The 18,173-nt window shown below is 38.2% G+C and overlaps 1 protein-coding gene and 1 long non-coding RNA gene across 10 annotated transcripts in view; one reads left to right on the forward strand and one right to left on the reverse strand.

Moving 5' to 3' along the window:
* Window positions 1-16,038, forward strand: part of Plekhg7 (pleckstrin homology and RhoGEF domain containing G7) — a 50,238-nt gene extending 34,200 nt beyond the window's left edge. For 6 of the 9 annotated variants that reach the window (XM_069989774.1, XM_069989785.1, XM_069989790.1 and 3 more), the window contains 7 exons: window positions 2,859-3,033; window positions 5,250-5,365; window positions 5,704-5,797; window positions 8,740-8,819; window positions 11,987-12,140; window positions 14,388-14,485; window positions 15,826-16,038. In XM_069989774.1, coding sequence (XP_069845875.1) covers window positions 2,859-3,033; window positions 5,250-5,365; window positions 5,704-5,797; window positions 8,740-8,819; window positions 11,987-12,140; window positions 14,388-14,485; window positions 15,826-15,933 — 825 coding nt within the window. In that variant the 3' untranslated portion in view covers window positions 15,934-16,038. Of the gene's footprint in view, window positions 1-2,858; window positions 3,034-5,249; window positions 5,366-5,703; window positions 5,798-8,739; window positions 8,820-11,986; window positions 12,141-14,387; window positions 14,486-15,825 lie in introns of those variants that run through there. The other 3 variants (XM_069989818.1, XM_069989834.1, XM_069989826.1) reach the window with 3 other exon arrangements.
* Window positions 1-16,096, reverse strand: part of LOC138805230 (uncharacterized) — a 34,880-nt gene extending 18,784 nt beyond the window's left edge. Inside the window, exon 1 of the long non-coding RNA XR_011365472.1 lies at window positions 16,013-16,096. This is a non-coding gene — a long non-coding RNA (uncharacterized lncRNA). The remainder of the gene's footprint in view (window positions 1-16,012) is intronic.
* Window positions 16,097-18,173: the final 2,077 nt, after the last annotated feature.

Genomic DNA, 18,173 nt, shown 5'->3' on the forward strand with positions numbered 1-18,173 from the left:
CATCTCTTAAAGATGATTTAATCAACTTACAAATGTGATTATGCTGTTCCCACATGTTCCTGAGGCTCACAGAGGTTATGTGACATTTGTGATGTCATACGTTGCAAAAATGGCAAAGAAAGCATATTAAGATCCTTAGCTATTTAATGTGATCTAAACATGATGAATACATATATTGAAAATCACATGGTACCCTTTAAATATGTTCTTGTGTATTAACTAAAATACTCAATTTAATTTTTTTTAAATCCAGTGTTCTTTGTATTAGCACTCTTTCCCATCCCTGGGGTCATTGTTGCCAAGGATCTGTTAACTTTATGTTAATATGTGAAATTATATTATCCAGAGGTATTCAGGAAAAGGGGTAAAGGATGAAATGTTGTTACAATAATAAAATGATTTTAAAATGTATTATGTTGTCTGGTGCCAGTAGCTCACACCTGTAATCCTAGCTACTCAGGAATGTGAGATCTGAAGATCACAGTTTGAAGCCAGCCTGAGCAGAAAAAGTCTGTTAGACTTTTATCTCAATCATAGAAAAAGATGGAAGTGGAGCTGTGGCTCAAGTAGTAGAATGCTAGCCTTGGGCAAAAGCAGCTCAGGGACAGCACCCAGGCCCTAAGTTCAAGCCCCAGGACCAGCCAAAAAAAAAAAAAAAAAGTGTATAATGCATTGCTAGACATGAGGCAAAACTAAGGGGCCAGGAGAGACTTTTGAGGAGTTGAAAAGAAATCCACCTTCCACCACCGCAAATTAAAGAACAAAAATATCCATATACAAACTAATGAGGACTGATTTTTAACCCCTGCTATGGACCAGGCACTATGCTTGCTTTATGATATCTTTGGCTACACAATAACTCTGTGGAATTATTCCAAAAACTTGGAAAATTTAGGCAACTTGCTGTTAGAGGAGTAGGAAGGATTCTAATTCAGGCTTATCTGAAGCTGATATTCATTCTCCTGCTTTGCTGTGCTGTGCTATAAATACCTTTCTTAGAAATTTACATCTCTCAGGTTATAGGCTGGCTCAAACTGGATTATCAATGGACTAGAAAGAATTTACTCACCTACCATCTGGGATTTTTGGTTTGTTTTTTTGGTTTTTTTTTTTTTTTTTTTTTTTTTTTTTTTTTTTTTTTTGGTCAGTTGTGGGGCTTGAATTGAAGGCCTGGGCACTGTCCCTTTTTACGCTCAAGGCTAGTGCTCTGCTACTTGAATCACAGCACCACTTCTGGTTTTTGAGTGGTTAATTGGAGAGAAGAGTCTCACGGGGATTTTTCTGCTCAGGCTGGCTTCGAACCGTGATCCTCAGATCTCAGCTTCCTGAGTAGCTAGGATTATAGGTGTGAGCCCCTGGTTCCTGGGTGGGATTGGGTTTTTTGGATGTACAAACATTATCTAGGTGTGCATTGATGTGAATAGGTTTTCCCTGCTATTCTATAATCAATTAGAATGATGCAGAGGGAGAGACTGGAACCAATACAAGGTCTTTGTATAGCTCAGGACTCTAGAGCCCTAAGATTCAATGTTTGAGATGGGTCATAGATGAGGTAGCTCAAACTTCTCAACAACCCAGTGAAATAGTTATTCTTACTATCTACCTGTGGCAGGTGAAATTTGAAGCAGTAACTCTTCCAAATTTTCTCTGCTGGCATAGCTCAAGTGGTAAGAACACCTGCAAGAATGAGGTCTGGAGTTTATCCCCCGTACTACCCAAGATTTACCCAAGGTTCCAGGTATATTCACTGCCCAGCTCAATGCTGCATCTTACCAAGATATTTTTGCTAGGAAAATATTTTTATTTGTGTCCCTTTTCTTGCTGTTTCATTAAACAACATGGATTTTTTTTATAAAACATGTTGATCTAGACTCATCAATGAAAGGTTCTTTTATGTCCAATCTTTCTTGATAGATGTATTGATCTTCCTAATGCACCCAAAAATAAGGCCAAAAAAGGAGATTAAAGAAAAGTAGCTTTACATTCATAATTGTCGGAGGTTTTTTCTTTCCCTTCTGAGGTTTACCAGAACACTAAAAGTCTCTGATATCCCTGGGCTTGAATCTTTGTCTCCATTATGCTTTGTTGGGTTGGTATTTGGACTACACCCATACTTACATTTACACTGACTACCAGTGAGTGCTGGAAGTTAGAGCTATTCAGCACAGTAATTTGGAGAACTGGCCCAAGTTGGATGTTTTGAAGGGATCCCTAGTTGCTATTGGGAAGTCAGTTACTGGTACTCCCCAGGTACCTAGGAGAACCAGGAAGTATCACTGGAATGCTGTTGAGTCAGCCTGGAAATCAGCCAATGAAGCCACAGCTCTCCTATCCTCCTCCCGTTCTTTCTACCTATTACCACTCTACTCACAGCCATGTGGAGCTACATGAGAACGTGGATATCATCAAGTGCTCTTGCTACTTCACAGAAGAGAAACCCAAGGTCCAGAGAAAGGAAGACGGTCCTTATAAGCCTGACTCCTGAAGCTGTGACCATGTCCCATGTTCTTTTTCATGACTCAGTGTTGGTATATAGGGTATAGGGAAGAGCGTACTTGGAAAGATTCTTGTGTGAAGAAAAGAAGAAATACTTCGATAAAGCTACTAGTGTGGCTAGCACCATTATGCAAGGCATACTTGAGCAACGGAAAACAAGTGAAAACTTTGCACTAGTATATAAGGCTTACTAAAGGCTATGTAATATGGAATTTTCAAAAGCTAGTCTATTGCTTATAAAATGCTCCAGCAAGCTCAGAATTGAATGCTATCAAGTCTCTAAAAACTTCTTATCTACAGGTTTGCTCACACCTCCACAGGGGAGATGATATTCTGACACGTCTGCTTTTCTCCCTCCTCAGTGGTGTGAGCAAAATGAACAGTGCAAGCGACTTCACCTGCCTGAACTCTTGGTGGCCCCTTTGCACAGGCTGACTCGATATCCCTTATTGCTAAAGAACATCTGGAAAAGAAGTACAGATTCCACTGAGAAAATCATGATCTACTCCATCAAGGAAAAGGTGGAAAAGTCTATTCGTAAGTCCCCCAGAAATGTGATCTTAATTACAAAGTTGGGGAGTTCTGTGGCTCCTGGGAACATCTGGGCTTCCATCCTAGAAGGTAATTACAGTGACCTGGGGTCATGACTCAGGGAAATGAGATCCAAGTGTGAGTACATTATAAATTAAACACACAAAACAATGGGTTCCAGTCATATCCTGACAAATTTAAGAGAATAGTTAACATCAAATTTGCATGGGACATAGCTCTGCTGTGAAAGGTTTCAGAAGTGAGTTCAGGCAGGAAAAGTCCTATTTCCCAGATGATTGAAAGCACTGTTTTTAACATCCATTCTGAATTCCCACAAAGCAAATGAGAGTAAACATCCTGAGAAACCTATCTGCTGCAGAAATTGCCATTCATTCTGTGTTTAAATCACTGGAATCCAGGGCCAATATTAAAATAATTCCAGATGCAATCTTTAGAACTGAAATTTAGGATGAGATCTGAGCAAATCCTTTGAGATTATTTTTGTAGCTATATATATATTTGAAATTCAAATAAGGAATCTAGGATATATGCCATAAAGCAAAATGTCATTAAAAAGTGCTGGAAAATTAATGTGAAGCTTCAAAAGGCAAACTGAGTTTTACCAAAAAAAAAAAAAAAACCCTAACGTTTTATTTTTGGTTTTGGTTTTTGATTTTTTTTGTGTGTGTGTGCTGATATTAGGGATTGAACTCAAGGCTCAGGTGCTGTCCCTGAGCTATTTTTTTTTTTCTTAAGGGTAGCACTCTACCACCTCAGCCACAGCTCCATTTCCAGCTTTTTCGGTGCTTAACTGGAAATAAAAGTCCAAAAAGCTGGGCACTGGTGGCTCATGCCTATAATCCTAATTACTCAGGAGGCTGAGATCTGAGGATCATGGTTCAAAGCCAGACACCAGGCAGGAAAATCTGTGAGACTCTTTTTTTTTTTTTTTGGTCCGGTCGTGGGGCCTGAACTCTGGGCCTGGGTGCTGTCCCTCAGCTCTTCAGCTCAAGGCTAGCGCTCTACCACTTGAGCCACAGCGCCACTTCCAGCTTTTTCTGCTTATGTGGTGCTGAGGAATCGAACCGAGGGCCTCAGGCATGCAAGGCAAGCACTCTACCACTGAGCCACCTTCCCAGTCCAATCTGTGAGACTCTTATCTCCAACAAACCACTCAGAAAACTGGGAGTGGTGCTGTGGCTCAAGTGGTAGAGTGCTTGCCTTGAGCTGAAGAGCTGAGGGACCACACATAGGCCCAGAATTCAAGCCCCATGACAAACAAAAACAACAACAAAAAGTCTCAGACCTTCCGACCTGTGCTGGCTTCAAACTATGATCTTCAGATTGCAGCCTCCTGAGTAGCTGAGATTACAGACATAAGCCTTGTACACAGCTAAAAAAGAAATAATCATTCTATTTTTTTTTTTTTTTTTGCCAGTTCCAATGATTGAACTCGTCTGGGTGCTGTCCCTGAGCTCATTTTTCTCAAGGCTAGCACTCCACCACTGGAACCATAGTTCCACTTCCAGCTTTTTCTGTGATTTACTTGGAGATAAGAGTCTCATAGACTTTCCTGGCCGGGCTGGCTTTGAACCATGATACTCAGATCTCAGCCTCCTGAGTAGACAGAACTAGTGCCTGGCTGAAATAATCATTCTTATCATGAAGAGAATGTAGGCTTTTAAAGTCAAAAGCCATGCTTGTCCTTAGTAGTCCTATGTTTTTTCTTCCTTTGCTTAACAGCCTGTGTGGTATGGGAGTATAAAAAAAAATTTACCCCAGGCACCAGTGGCTCACACCTGTAATCTAGCTACTCAGGAGGATGAGATCTGAAGATCATGGTTCAAAGCCAGCCCAGGCAGGAAAGTCCATGAGACTCTTATCTTCAATTAACCACCAGAAAACTGGAAGTGGCTCTGTGGCTCAGGTGGTAGAGTGCTCGCCTTGAGCTGAAAAGCTGAGACAGCGCCCAGAACCAGAGTTCAAGCCCCATGACCGACCAAAAAAAAAAAAAAAAAGATTTACAAAAGCTTTGTATTACTTTTCTCTGCAAGAGGTTGCTTTAAAATTCATGAGTTTTCTAAGATATTTAAACAGCAAATAAGTTAAAGAAAACTGCAGGGGAAGGCAGAATGTCTAAATGATATTGCATGTGCTGGTTAAAATTTATACTGCAATGTTATGTGCATTTAAAAACATATCACATACATCTTGTCTTTCAGGGGATCTTGAAGGAAAAGTGAAGTGGCTTGACAATTTCCAAAAATTTAGACATCTACAGGAAATTATAGTGTGGCCTCCTCTCTGGGATAGAGATAAAAGATTTTTCATTCCAGAGGTACAAAAAGTTATATCCCTTTCTGGAAGTCTAACATTTAAGTGGACTGTCTTAGTCCCCAGCTATCCACTTGAAGAACAAATCTAGTTTTATGAGCAAGGGGTAGTTTTGCCTTTGTCTATATGGCATTATTTCTATGTGGGGAGAGAGAATGACATCACTGTACTATTCTGGAGACAAGTCTCTCTGAGAGGTTTTCCCACTCTTTTTCATACCCAGTGTTCATCCAGAGGCATTCCTAAATGTCCCCACTTTCTAGATGAGTTAATACCCTCAGGTCCTTGAATGTGTTCTTTTTATCAGTAATATCTCTCTTATTTTCTCCCTTGTTTTGCAAGTGTTTGAAACACATTTTTAAAGAACACATGGCAGAAAACATCTTGTCACCAACCAACAGACACCTTCTCTATGAAGGAAAATTAACTCTTGCAGGTAAATAAATGATTCTCATAAAATCCCAACATCTTTGCTCATTTATAACTTGTTCAACTGCTATTAGTTGAAGTACCAGGAAATCATCAGGATGATGGAAGCTGTGAATAAGAGCCCAGCTTGACCTAAGACTTCACAGTGGAAATAGCTATGTTCTATTTGAAAAGTAGGATTGCTGTATCTAGCTCATAAAATCATTGTTAAAACAAAACAGCTTACATAAAGTCTGGTATACAGTAAACTCTGGGTCAGAACTAGCAATCATCACCATTATCATCATTTTACTCCTGTAGAGAGATAAACAATCAAATTTCCAAGTGTTTACTGAGAACTCATTACATAGCACACATTGTACTAGATAGGTGCCACTGAAACCCAAAATACTCTGTATACTCCATTCTCTCTCTGGTTGGGAGGCTCTATCCTAATTGTAAACGTAAAGTTTAAGTTCAGATTAGTCTTTAGGCTGAAATGCCAGCAAAGTCTTTATGCAACACAAGGGTCTGGGGTGAACTTTAAGAAATAGGAAAGATGAGGTTGATGAAAGACAGGGCAGATATTGAAGGCAGTACAAGGGGCTAGGAGGTTGAAGCCACCTGGGAGAATAGGCTCCAGGCAGAGTGAACAGGAGGGCAAACTCCTGCAGTTAACTGCCTGTTCTGCCTGTCACAGAGGTCTTCCCTCTTCCACCTCCTCTTTTTGTTGTAAGGAATAAATGGCCCAATAGATGTACAGCACCTAAAAGAAGAATGGACATAATAGTACAATCTGAATGTGGCCTGGCCAGAATACATTTTGTAATCCCCATTCATTCATTCCTACACAAAATCTTGCTGTTAACAGCTGTGTATAAGACCCAAAGGAGATGCCTGCTGGTGATAGCAGAGATCTTGTGAGAAGAATACACAGGAGTCAAATTGTTTACTCTTAACATTTATTGACCATCTGCTGTATTTCAGAGACAGCACAGGCAACTGTGAAGCAAGAAAGGCAGATAAGTCAGTGTTTTAGATCAAAGAGATCTAATGAGATATACAGAAAAGTTATGTTTACCCCTGTGTGTTTTATGTATGGAATCTGAGCTTATGGGGCATTTTATATCATGCTCAAAGTTATCAGGCAGGTAAACAGCAGAGTCCTGACTCAAGCCAGACGATACTGACCTGAGAGCCTTCTAGAAGCACAAAAACAAACAGCAGGACTCAGCCAGGAAAAGTGGGCAAAAAAATAAAATCACTAAACTCCTTTATATCTATTTTTATTTTATTGGTGATGCACGTCAAACTCAAGATTTGCCTTTCCTCTACCACTGTGCTACTCATCTAGCACCAGTCACTGAGTTCATGAAAGGGATGTAAGGCCTAAAAACATGTTTACTTAAGAATTACTAAGAAGCAATGTGGAAAAAAATGGCAGAGAGGAAATGAAACCAGAATGACTAGGCAGGAAGTCTAGGATGAAGCAGGGGAGGTAAGAATAATCTGTGCCTGTAGTACTCATCCATTTTTAACCTTGTAGATAACCAAACCTCCCACTTCCTTTTACTTATTTTTTGCCATCCAGCTTGTAGGAATAAAATCACAAAGGAATAACTTCTAGAATAATATAAATAAATACAAATAGGACAGACTACAAAAATGATGGGATTTTCCTACATTTGCTTTTTAAGTAATTGTCACAACCTCTTCAGAGCAAACTATCTTTTCCTCTGAAATCACTGAAATGTATACATTTCCTTTTCTACTAACTAAATAGTAAACTACAGTAACATTGATTTCTCTCCTATTGCTCCCCTCTTTAAGAAAATTAGAAACGTAGCTGGGCGCTGGTGGCTCACACCTGTAATCCTAGCTACTCAAGAGGCTGAGACCTAGCCAGGCAGGAAAGTCTGTGAGACTCTTATCTCCAATTAACCACCAGAAAACCAGAAGTGGCACTGTGGCTCAAGTGGTAGAGTGCTTGCCTTGAGCTGAAGAGCTCAGGGACAGCGCCCAGGCCCAGAGTTCAAGCCCCACAACTGACAACAACAACAAAAGAAAGAAAAAGAAAAGTAGGAAAGTCTATTTGCCTTAAATAACTATTAAAAGTGACACAAGAAAATTTGTAAACACAATGCTTCATGCAAAACATCTAAACATTTATGGAAACAATATCAAACATAAGAAATAACTATTTTAATGGCTTTTAGTCAATTAGCACTGCCCAAAATGTCATCAGATGAGTATTCCAAACACAGACACTCTATGAGAGTGTCTAGACAGAAGACTGGATATCTCTAATTAAGGTGCTGGCGAATTGGTCCTGGTGGTTCTTACTGAGGTCTGTCACCCTGGCTTGCAGGTGACTTTCTAGTGTCCTAAAAAGGAAGAAAAAGGGATCACTGACAACTCCTCTCATGAAGACACTAATCCTATTATATCAACAACTTCCCTACTTACAATATACTTATTTGAACTATAATTATTTGCCACAATTTCTTCTTTCATCCAAATACAGGCACATGTGGGTTAGAAGTTAAACATAGGAACAGGGGAGGACATAGTTCAGTGCATAAAAATGACAAAATGACTTTTTTAAAATATGCATTGTTTTCAAAGGCCATCAACAGGGATGAGTGAAGGGGCCAAAATTCTGTAGGTTTAATTCACTGATGGATTTGCCTTTGGCTTAGTTGAAACCATTACAAATACTACTCAAGTTACCTTCAATCCACCCAGGAATATAGCACAAATACATTATCTTTTAAATTGAAAGATGGGTCTGTGATCAAGTTTGTGCTTTGGGAAAAAATCAACTCTACAACAGGCAGCCCTTCTGACCCATCTTCCTGAAACTCCCTGAGCCACAAAACCATTCTGTTTTGTAAGGGATTCTTCACTTATTTTTAAAAAGACTACTTATCATTTCCTGTCTACATTTTTATTTTGTCTATCTTTCCTCAGAAAGTACAAGATTCCTAGATGTTTATCTGTTTCTCTTTGATGATTTCCTCCTGGTTACAAAAACTAAGCGTAACAAAAAGGTAAAATGCTATTTCTAATGTTTCTAAATGAGTTTAAGCATATTTTTCCTGTCAAAACTCTAGTGTTCTTCTATACCCAATTGAATCTCACAATCTCACACTCTAAAAAAAGAGAATAAACAAATCATATTTCTCAAGTATGCCAAAGTAATTGTATGATTTTAGGTCAAGGTATTCTGTGTTCTTTAAAGCTAACTGCCTGACATATGTAGGCACTGGAACTCATGCTGGCCACAACAAGGGGAGCTGCCAGGGTCCAGTGGGGCTCCAGTACTGTGTAAAAAAGTGGGATCCATCACTCACTCTCGTTTGAAAACTCTCACCTTTCCTGAGAAATGATGACCTGAGGGCTGGAGGAGAGACAGAGCTTTGATCTTTCAGTGTTACCAGTACAAGAACTTCAGAAGCTGAACAAGCATGTAGCTGGCATCACAGATAAAATGAGTTAACTAGGGGCTACAGTCACAAATCTCTGACGAGAATAGGAACTCTTCATTACCATTATTACTGCTGTGGGTTGTCTTTTTTTTTTTTTTTTTTCCAGTACTAGAGATTGAACTCAAGGCCTAACACTTGCTAAGCAAGTGCTCTACCAGTTAAACCAGGCCTTAAGGTCTTCTTGCTTTTAGGTTTTTTTAAAGGGAGTCTCACATTTTCGAATCTCAAATTTTTGCCTGCATCCAGCCTCAGATCACTATTCTCCTACTATCACAGGTATATACCACCATTTCCCCCTGTTGGCAGAAATGTGGGTCTCATTAACTTTTGGCCTTGGCTGTTTTCAAACTCTGATCCTACCAATCTGATTTCTCAGTAGCTGGGATTATAAGCAGTAACCACCATGTCTGGCCTATTGTAGTTGGTAGTAATAATGGTGAGCCATGCCTCGTGCCTACTGTCTTCATTTTTATTACCCCTGAAGCTGTTGGGTATGCTGGTCCACAAAAAGCTTTCTGTCAAATTTCCAATTTCACAGTCTGCTCCCTGAATGGTGGATGACAGTAGTATCAAGAAGGGCAACTCCTCTAAGGTTCACAGATACCTATTCTCAGAGGTAGAACTACAATGTATATTAAAAGCATCAGATATCTGGTATTGTTTCTTCTACTCATTCCTTCACCAAAGGTCTAGTCTTACACAGATAATATCGTAAGTCTAGGTATCTCATGTCTTTTAATAAACTATGCCTCTAGAGAACTTGTTGCTTAGTTGAGCTAAATAATTCAACAACCTTTGAGCAATAAAATAGATCCTCATTAATCAAACTATACATAGCTAGGTGACTGAGAGGAAGTAGGTGTTGGAAAAGACTGGAAAGTCATTATTTCAGAATTTTTATGACCTCCTATTTTAAGATATTTAGACTAACATGTCTCTAGAAGCCAACTTCAGAAAATTTTTATTCCTTCAGAAACCTTGATGCCTGTATAGACTATTTTCACTTTAGAGTTGCACAAATCATAGCACAGGATTTATCATCTTGTAAGGTAACTTCTGGCTTCATGTTTCATAATTTGACTTCAAGATAAGGAATATTATGTGTTTACATTTCCCTTTGCTGCTGTGTTCAATGCACAGCACACAAATGCCATCTTTTGTACCCTTTTTTAAAAATTCATTATCTCAAAAACCAGTTGTTTAAGGATACAGGTGGACCTGTTGCAACAATGAGAAGTACAAGTTGTCATGTCCAAAACGAGCTTTACAACGTCGGTGCGGGGGGGGGGGGGGGGAAGGAGAAGGATTGGGATTGGGGGGGAGGGGGGAGGCTGGGAAGGGATGTGAAGGGTAAACAAAGGAGGAGGCTGCAATGCTTGGTAAGAAATGTACGCATTATCCTGCCCATGTAATTGTAACTCCTCTGTACAGTATGTTCACAAATAAAATAAAATTAAATTTAAAAAAAAATTCATTATCTCATTTACAGATTCTAGAACATAGAATCTACTTGCAGTTTTACATTAGAACCCACACATGGAGTTGACCGATATGAGGCTCCCTTTATCATTCTCCTTTTTTTGTTGTTGTTGTTGTTGTCGGTTGTGGGGCTTGAACTCTGGGGCCAGGGCACTGTCCTCAGCTCTTCAGCTCAAGGCTAGCCCTCTACCACTTGAGCCATAGCATCACTTCCGGCTTTTTCTGCCTATGTAGTGCTGAGGAATAGAACACAGGGCCTCAATGCAAGGCAAGCACTCTACCACTGAGCCACCGTCCCAGCCCTCATTCTCTAAATTTAACACTAGGTATTAAATATTCAGAATGAAAATCTTCCCAGTGATATGATTAAAATAGTTACTATAGTTGGACACTGGTGGCTCATGTCTGTTGTCTTAGCTACAAGGATGGCTAAAACCATGAGGATAGTGTCCTGAGGTCAACCAGAGTATATATATGGGATATTTTCTCATCCTATAACTAAGTACAGTGATACACACATTCCATGCTAGTTATGTGGGAGGCTGAGATTGGAAGATCCCAATTACAGACCAGTTCAGACAAAAAAGTCTGAGACTTCATCTCAACAGGAAGAATTTGTATATCACTGTTGTCCCAGATATGACAAGAAGCTTAAAATAGGTGGTTCAAGTGTTGTCCCAGACAGCCAAAAGAAGTCATAAATAACCACTGCCTAAAAGGGTTGGACATATAGCTCAGTGGTAGGGTATCTGCCCAATAAACCCAAGGACTTGAATTCAAACGCCAGCACAACCAAAAAAGTAAAAGGATAATTTAACCCAATTATAGATGCCAATCATTATGTATTTAGGTACTTAAACATGAAGATCAGAAGCACCTTACTTTAAATCACCATGCTTTGAGAACAATTATTTTTGAGATCTAGAAAATACAGTAAGCCTGATGTCAGCAGGCTTACTTCTAAGAATGTTTGCTTAAGAATGAATCAATAGGGCTGGGAAGGTGGCTCAGTGGTAGAGTGCTTGCCTTGCATGCCTGAGGCCCTGGGTTCGATTCCTCAGCACCACATAAGCAAAAAGAAAAAAGCCGGAAGTGGCGCTGTGGCTCAAGTGGTAGAGTGCTAGCCTTGAGCTGAAGAGTTGAGGGACAGTGCCCAGGCCCAGAGTTCAGGCCCCACGACCGGACCCAAAAAAAAAGAATGAATCAATATTTGCTTTTTATACCTTATACTGTTTCCTCTTTAATTTCAGAAACTTGGGGGCACAGACTTTGGTTTGATATGCCCTTCACTTACTCCAGAGCTGCAAACTGTTATAAAAGAGGGTGGTTCATGCATGGTACTCGATCAGCCCATTCCACTAGATAGACTAGTGGTCAAGAGCATTGATCCACTTCATGTATCAGGTATGTGCCTCTCCCATCATTCAGCTCCTCTGTTTGTCATCACAGTTTTATGTTGGCATTTTTGGTAACAGGATATGAACCATAAGTCTTCATAAAAGACAAGACTGTATTCCTATGTGGTGTATAGAAGTCATTAAGAGTCTAGCTTCCTGAATTGAGGAAGACTCTTCACTCCCAGCAGGAAAGATGAAGCAGCCTAGATAACGGGCCAGTTTAGTTCCAGCCTAATCAGCTGTAAAAGCTATATATACTTTTGGTAAAATCTGCTATTACTGAATTACTGAATTACTTTGAGTTTTTCTCCTCAGCTCCTTCTCTAAATGCAATGCACACATAGCTTTCCAAAACACTATACTTTTATCACTTCTAATTTGTAATTTACAATGTTTTTTTAAAAAGTGTCTTTATTGTTCCTCTCATCTGAATTTTGACAGTTCAAATATAAAGTATGAGGCAGAGGAGCTATAGAGTGAACAAGAGTAAAAGTGGACAAAGAAAGACTGGGTATGAGAGGCACAAAAACATCCTTTCAAACTATGCACTTCTAGTTCCTGGTTCCTCATTTGCGAATGGGAACTAGTGGACTTATAGAAATTCATAGCATAGGGCCAGTACACAGAAAAATGTATAAAAACAGTGTTATTATAGTAGAAAATCAGGGGTGGGGGGAAGAGCTTTTCCCAGCCATTCTTACAGTATTATGACTATTCTCTTCCTTGCTGTACTTTACAGGCCCAGCCATAACAAGGCCTTATACCTATATTATAATCCAAATGATTCATTCTGACTGGAATTTCAATTTTAAATTTTTGAGGATAATACATTCCAAACAGTAACCAAGAACAACAACAGGATCTCTGAAGCCTCGTTTACTGTAGGAAATGTATGAGGGAAAAAATCAGGGAGTAAAAGAAGCATAGTAAAATAATTTTTCCAGAAAGTCATTTAAGTAGGTTTCATCCTAGACAAACAAGACAGGATTTTATGACCCAACTCTAGCAGACTTTGCTGTAATAGAATTTAGGGCAAGTAAGGTTTAGATGAGTGAGAGTAATCTATGATACTTGAATCATTCATACAATTAGGCAAACAAAAGTCTTGCATTCACTTGACATGATGCAAACCTGGTGAATCAAATTCACAAATTTCACCAATAACAATGACAGTGAAGTAGGAGAACTAATCCTTCGCTGCCTTAGGCAAGAGGCCTAAAGATTTTGCTACAACCAGGAGACAGCCCTGATTTGTTTCTAAACATTAGCAAACATAGAAAGCCCCAGAATTTTGTTCCTTGTGTTTGACTAATAATTCAAGGAACAGGCTTCCATTTACAGATCTCTATGTTTTTTTTTTTGTTTTTTTTTTTTTAAAGAAGCAATCAGGGCTGGGAAGATGGCTCAGTGGTAGAGCGCTTGCCTTGGGTTCGATTCCTCAGCAACACATAAGCAAAAAGAAAAGAGCCAGAAGTGGCACTGCAGCTCAAGTGGTAGAGTGCTAGACTTGAGCTGAAGAGCTGAGGGACAGCGCTCAGGCCCAGGATTCAGGCCCCACAACTTGACCCCCCCACCAAAAAAAAGAAGGAATCTGCTCTTCTAGTATATTCTGCCATTTCTTTGAGACCAGATAGAAAATAACCAAACAGATTATTTCTTTGGCAGACAAAAAAACTATGCATTTCTTTTTGTTTTGCTTTGTTTCACACTCAATAGCTGTTATTTGAATCCATTTTTTTTAACTTTTCTTGGACTGCTGTGAAGATTTCAGGGGATTTTATACTTTAACCACATCTTAAATTTATTATAACACTTGTGATATAACTGCTATTTAAATATAATAGCAAACAATTAAAAAGAGGTGATTACCAATAGCAAATAATTTTATCATTTTTCTACATTTTCATTATCTACATTTTAACAGACATACACAGAACCCACTCTGTATGGATTCTCATTGTGTGAAAAGCCTACTTTTCCCAACCTAAGCTTCAGGTGCATTTTCTCCCTCCGCTGACATCATTAGCTAAGGGAGACAGGCTTTTCACACTAAATGAACTGTTTCAACACAGTACTGGAATCTTAGCCTTTGAATCTGAACTTTTTCTTGGTATCTACATAAAACTCTTACCTTCATTAAAATAAAAAGAAAAAAATAAAATGAAAGACAAACCCCAGGTTTTTATTCTAGAAAAATGTTTGGATTTCATATAAAGTGATCTGACTTTTTGTCTCTGTAATATTGTTTTTCTAGTCTTTGGTCTGAGACATGCTTTTCTTATACAACATGAAAACAGATATCAACAGTGTATAGCAGCATTCTTATTACAAGCCCAAACGGAACATATCAAAGTATGTATCTTAATTTTGTAGGTATTTAGTTCTTCAGATTCCCTAGGCTCCTAAGAGATTCCAAGCCTCCTAAGTAGTTGCCAACTACAAAGTTTTGCATACTTTCTAAGCAGCTTCTGAAAGAGGAGAGGAAGGGAGAGAGACATCTAGCCCATTTCCTGCTACAAAGCTGGTTATTGAAAACTTCCTTAAACTTGCTGATTTTACACAGCCTCTCATTTGTTTCCTGCTTCAGAAAGTCAAGTGCTACCTCTCTGAAGTTTCTATAGGAAAAAAAGGAGAAATTGCTTTGGATTTCATAATTAACTTTAAGGTGCCACAATTTCCAGAATGTTAACAGCTTCAAGAAAAGTGCAATGCAATAATGAGCCAGGTCAAATCAGCTCTTCAGTCTTTGAAAAGATGTCATTATTTTTACAATTATGGAGAAAAGCAGCTGCCTAACCCTGTTTCTCTATCTCAGAAGTTTCTATTTTTGTCTTTCCTCTGGTAGTCATCAATCATAGCAACAATATAGCTAGACAAAAAAGGCAATTATTAACTGCAATATCATCAATACTGCATTATTGTTCTTGGTTTTACTTTATGTTTTGAGATAGGGTCTTTCTATGTATTATTGTAGGCCAGTCTTGAACTTGCTATCTTTCTGCCTCAGGATCCTAAGGGTAGGATTATAAGCATGTGTTACCAAACCCTCCTGTATTATTCTTAACAACTCAGTTTCCTGAGTCACCTCCCTCAGTGTGCTTTTCAAATTACATCACTGACTAAAAACTTTCTTACTGTGAACTCAAAAATTCAACTTCCAAATTATTTAATTCTAAATTAGAAAAATAAGTTGTGAGAATATAGTTTGAAAGTGGATTTTTATAGTGAATCTTTAATTATATTTTTATCTTTAAGTAGTTGTACAAGTTACCATTCAATAAATCAGTGTATGAATACAATGCATTTTGACCAACAGCATTCTCCCCGTCCTTCCTAACCCAATCCCTCCCCTCAATTTTCTTAATTTCAGAGGATATTCATTGAATATTATGACCGAATTCAAATTTTTTGAGCTCTCATTAGGAAACTACTGAGGACCTTAATTGACTAGGACTGTTTAACCAACTTGTGCAGCATATTAATTTAATCCATTTGCATTTCTCTGGATGATTAGGGTATTTATATTCGTTATAAGAAAAAGGAAAACATATGCAAATTTTTTGTTAGTCTCCAATTTAATAACCAAGTCAATAAAGTATCATGGAAAATAGTAACCCAAATATGTAAAAAAAAATATCAATTCAAAATTCTAATTTGCATTTATATATGGATTTTTCTTCTTTTTTCAACAGAAAACATGGATAACACAAATAGCAACAGCCATCTCTGGCTTCACCAAGAGTCAGAAAACCAAGAAAAAATCTTTATTCACATTATCTACAGAATCCTCTGAAATTTAGGCACCTAAACTAAGTGGTATGATTTTTTTAGAGGTTAGGACTTAAGGTATTCTTTCATATGAACTTTCCTAACACTTACCTTGTGATGAACTGGAAGGAAATATGCATTTGGAAGGCATTCTAGAATTTGAGAATTTCAGCCAGAAAATCCAAATTTGAACTCTGGGGGACTTGTTGTTAAATACATATTGATATCCAGACTATCCTCAATGTTTCAGTTGGATCTGTAAAAGACACAAGAAGAATGGTGCTAATATAACTTATAAAGGATGAATGATGAGATAAATGGAGCATCAGAAAGAAGACAATGCCCACTGTGTCTGTCCAATATAAATTCTAACATCTTACTCAATATATCTATAAAATAATTAAAACAATTTTCTTACTGCTTATAAATCAATCTGACTGCTTTACAGTCCTACCTCAAACACAATGATAATTTTGATGTATGGTTGACTGCCCTTTTAATATGTTAAACAATAAGTAAGATCTATATTCTAATAGATTTTAAGTTCTTATTCTCCAGCAATCAGTTTTTATATGCAATATAGTTGTAATATTCTAACTTCAAAGTAGAAAACCTCAAAGACTAAAGTACATGAAGAAAGAAAAGCTAATATTTGATCCATATTTGCTGCTTAACACTTTTACATGGGAGATGATTAAAGAAATTTAGTATTTTTTTGTATAGTACTGGGTTTTGAACTCAGGGTCTTGTGCTTGCTAGGCAATCATTCAACAGCTTGAGCTATGCCCCATAGCCCTTAACTTCATTTTTCAAATGATATTTATAAAAATATGCATATTGGGTTTGAGGGGTGTGTGTGTGTATATGTGTGTGGGTACAGAGCTCACTTAACATGGTAAACTTAATATTTACTTAACATGGTAAACGTGTGTGTGTGTGTGTGTGTGAGAGAGAGAGAGTACTCTATTGCTGATCTATATCTTCAGTGATACTATTTACTATTAATAGCACATAAAGAATCATTAAGACATATCAAATAGGAGACCATAAACTTCAATTTCAGTATGGTGCCTTTTGTAATTCTCAAAGGACAAGAAACAAACTTATCAAATCTGGCTGTAAACCAAATTTGCAAGAACCATTAGCTGTTGTTGTTGTTTCATTAAGAAACAGGGTAAGTAGAGATGATACATTTGAGGGAGTTGGGTGGATGTAATTCTCTGAGAAGTTCATAAATATCACCAACAAGCACAATGAAATACTGAAAGGCTGTTGTGCAAGGGCCAGGTGCTATTAGGAAAGTCAGATCTCTTTAAAGTCTCTTTAAATCAGGTCAGACATTTACTATAAGTGATAGAAAATACAAGGAAAATCTGGAAAGCAATAACTATTTTTAAGAGAAGAGGGAAAAAGGCAGAGGAGAACAGTTTTCAAGAAGTTCTTAGGGATGGTATCTACATGGGACTGAAGGAAAATATGTCCAAGAGAAGGCAAGAGATTTGTGTAAGGTAAGATGTATGAAGAAATAACTGGCTAAAATAATTACTTTTATGAAAAAATAATCATATTTTAAGGATTTTTATCTATAAAGTAGAAAGAAAATGGAATTATGGCTAGATGATACACACATACATACACACGTACACACGATATATATCATAGAGATACATGACACATACACATTCTCTCTATATAGAGAACTTTTCTTTGAAGTTCATTAAAAGGAAAGACTAAATTAACATAAAAGATATAAAATAGTTCAAGAACATGCCACATATAAAATCTTGAATTCTGTCTCACAAAATAACACCTAATATAATACTACATGCATGAGGATGTACACACATACACACATTAAACTCGTTAGAGAGAAGTACTTTAGAATAAAATGCGGGTTGGGGGAGTCTGGTAAGCAGCCAGGCACTGGTGGCTCATGCCTGTAATCCTAGCTACTGAGGAGACTAAGATGTGAGGATTGTGGTTCAAAGCCAGCACGGGCAGGAAAGTCCATGAGACTCTGATCTCCAATAAACCACCAGAAAACCAGAAGCAGCACTGTGTCTCAAGTGGTAGAGTGCTAGCCTTGAGCTGAAGAGCTGAGGGACAGCTCTGTAGCCCAGAGTTCAAGACCCACAACCTACAAAAAAAAGTCTGGAATGCTAACACACACACACACACACACACACACACACACACACACACACACACACACACACACACACACACACACACACACACACACACACACACACACACACACACACACACACAC

Source organism: Dipodomys merriami, unplaced genomic scaffold (assembly GCF_024711535.1).
Source record: "Dipodomys merriami isolate MVZ:Mamm:240054 unplaced genomic scaffold, mDipMer1.0.p SCAF_10, whole genome shotgun sequence".
NCBI lineage: Eukaryota > Metazoa > Chordata > Mammalia > Rodentia > Heteromyidae > Dipodomys > Dipodomys merriami.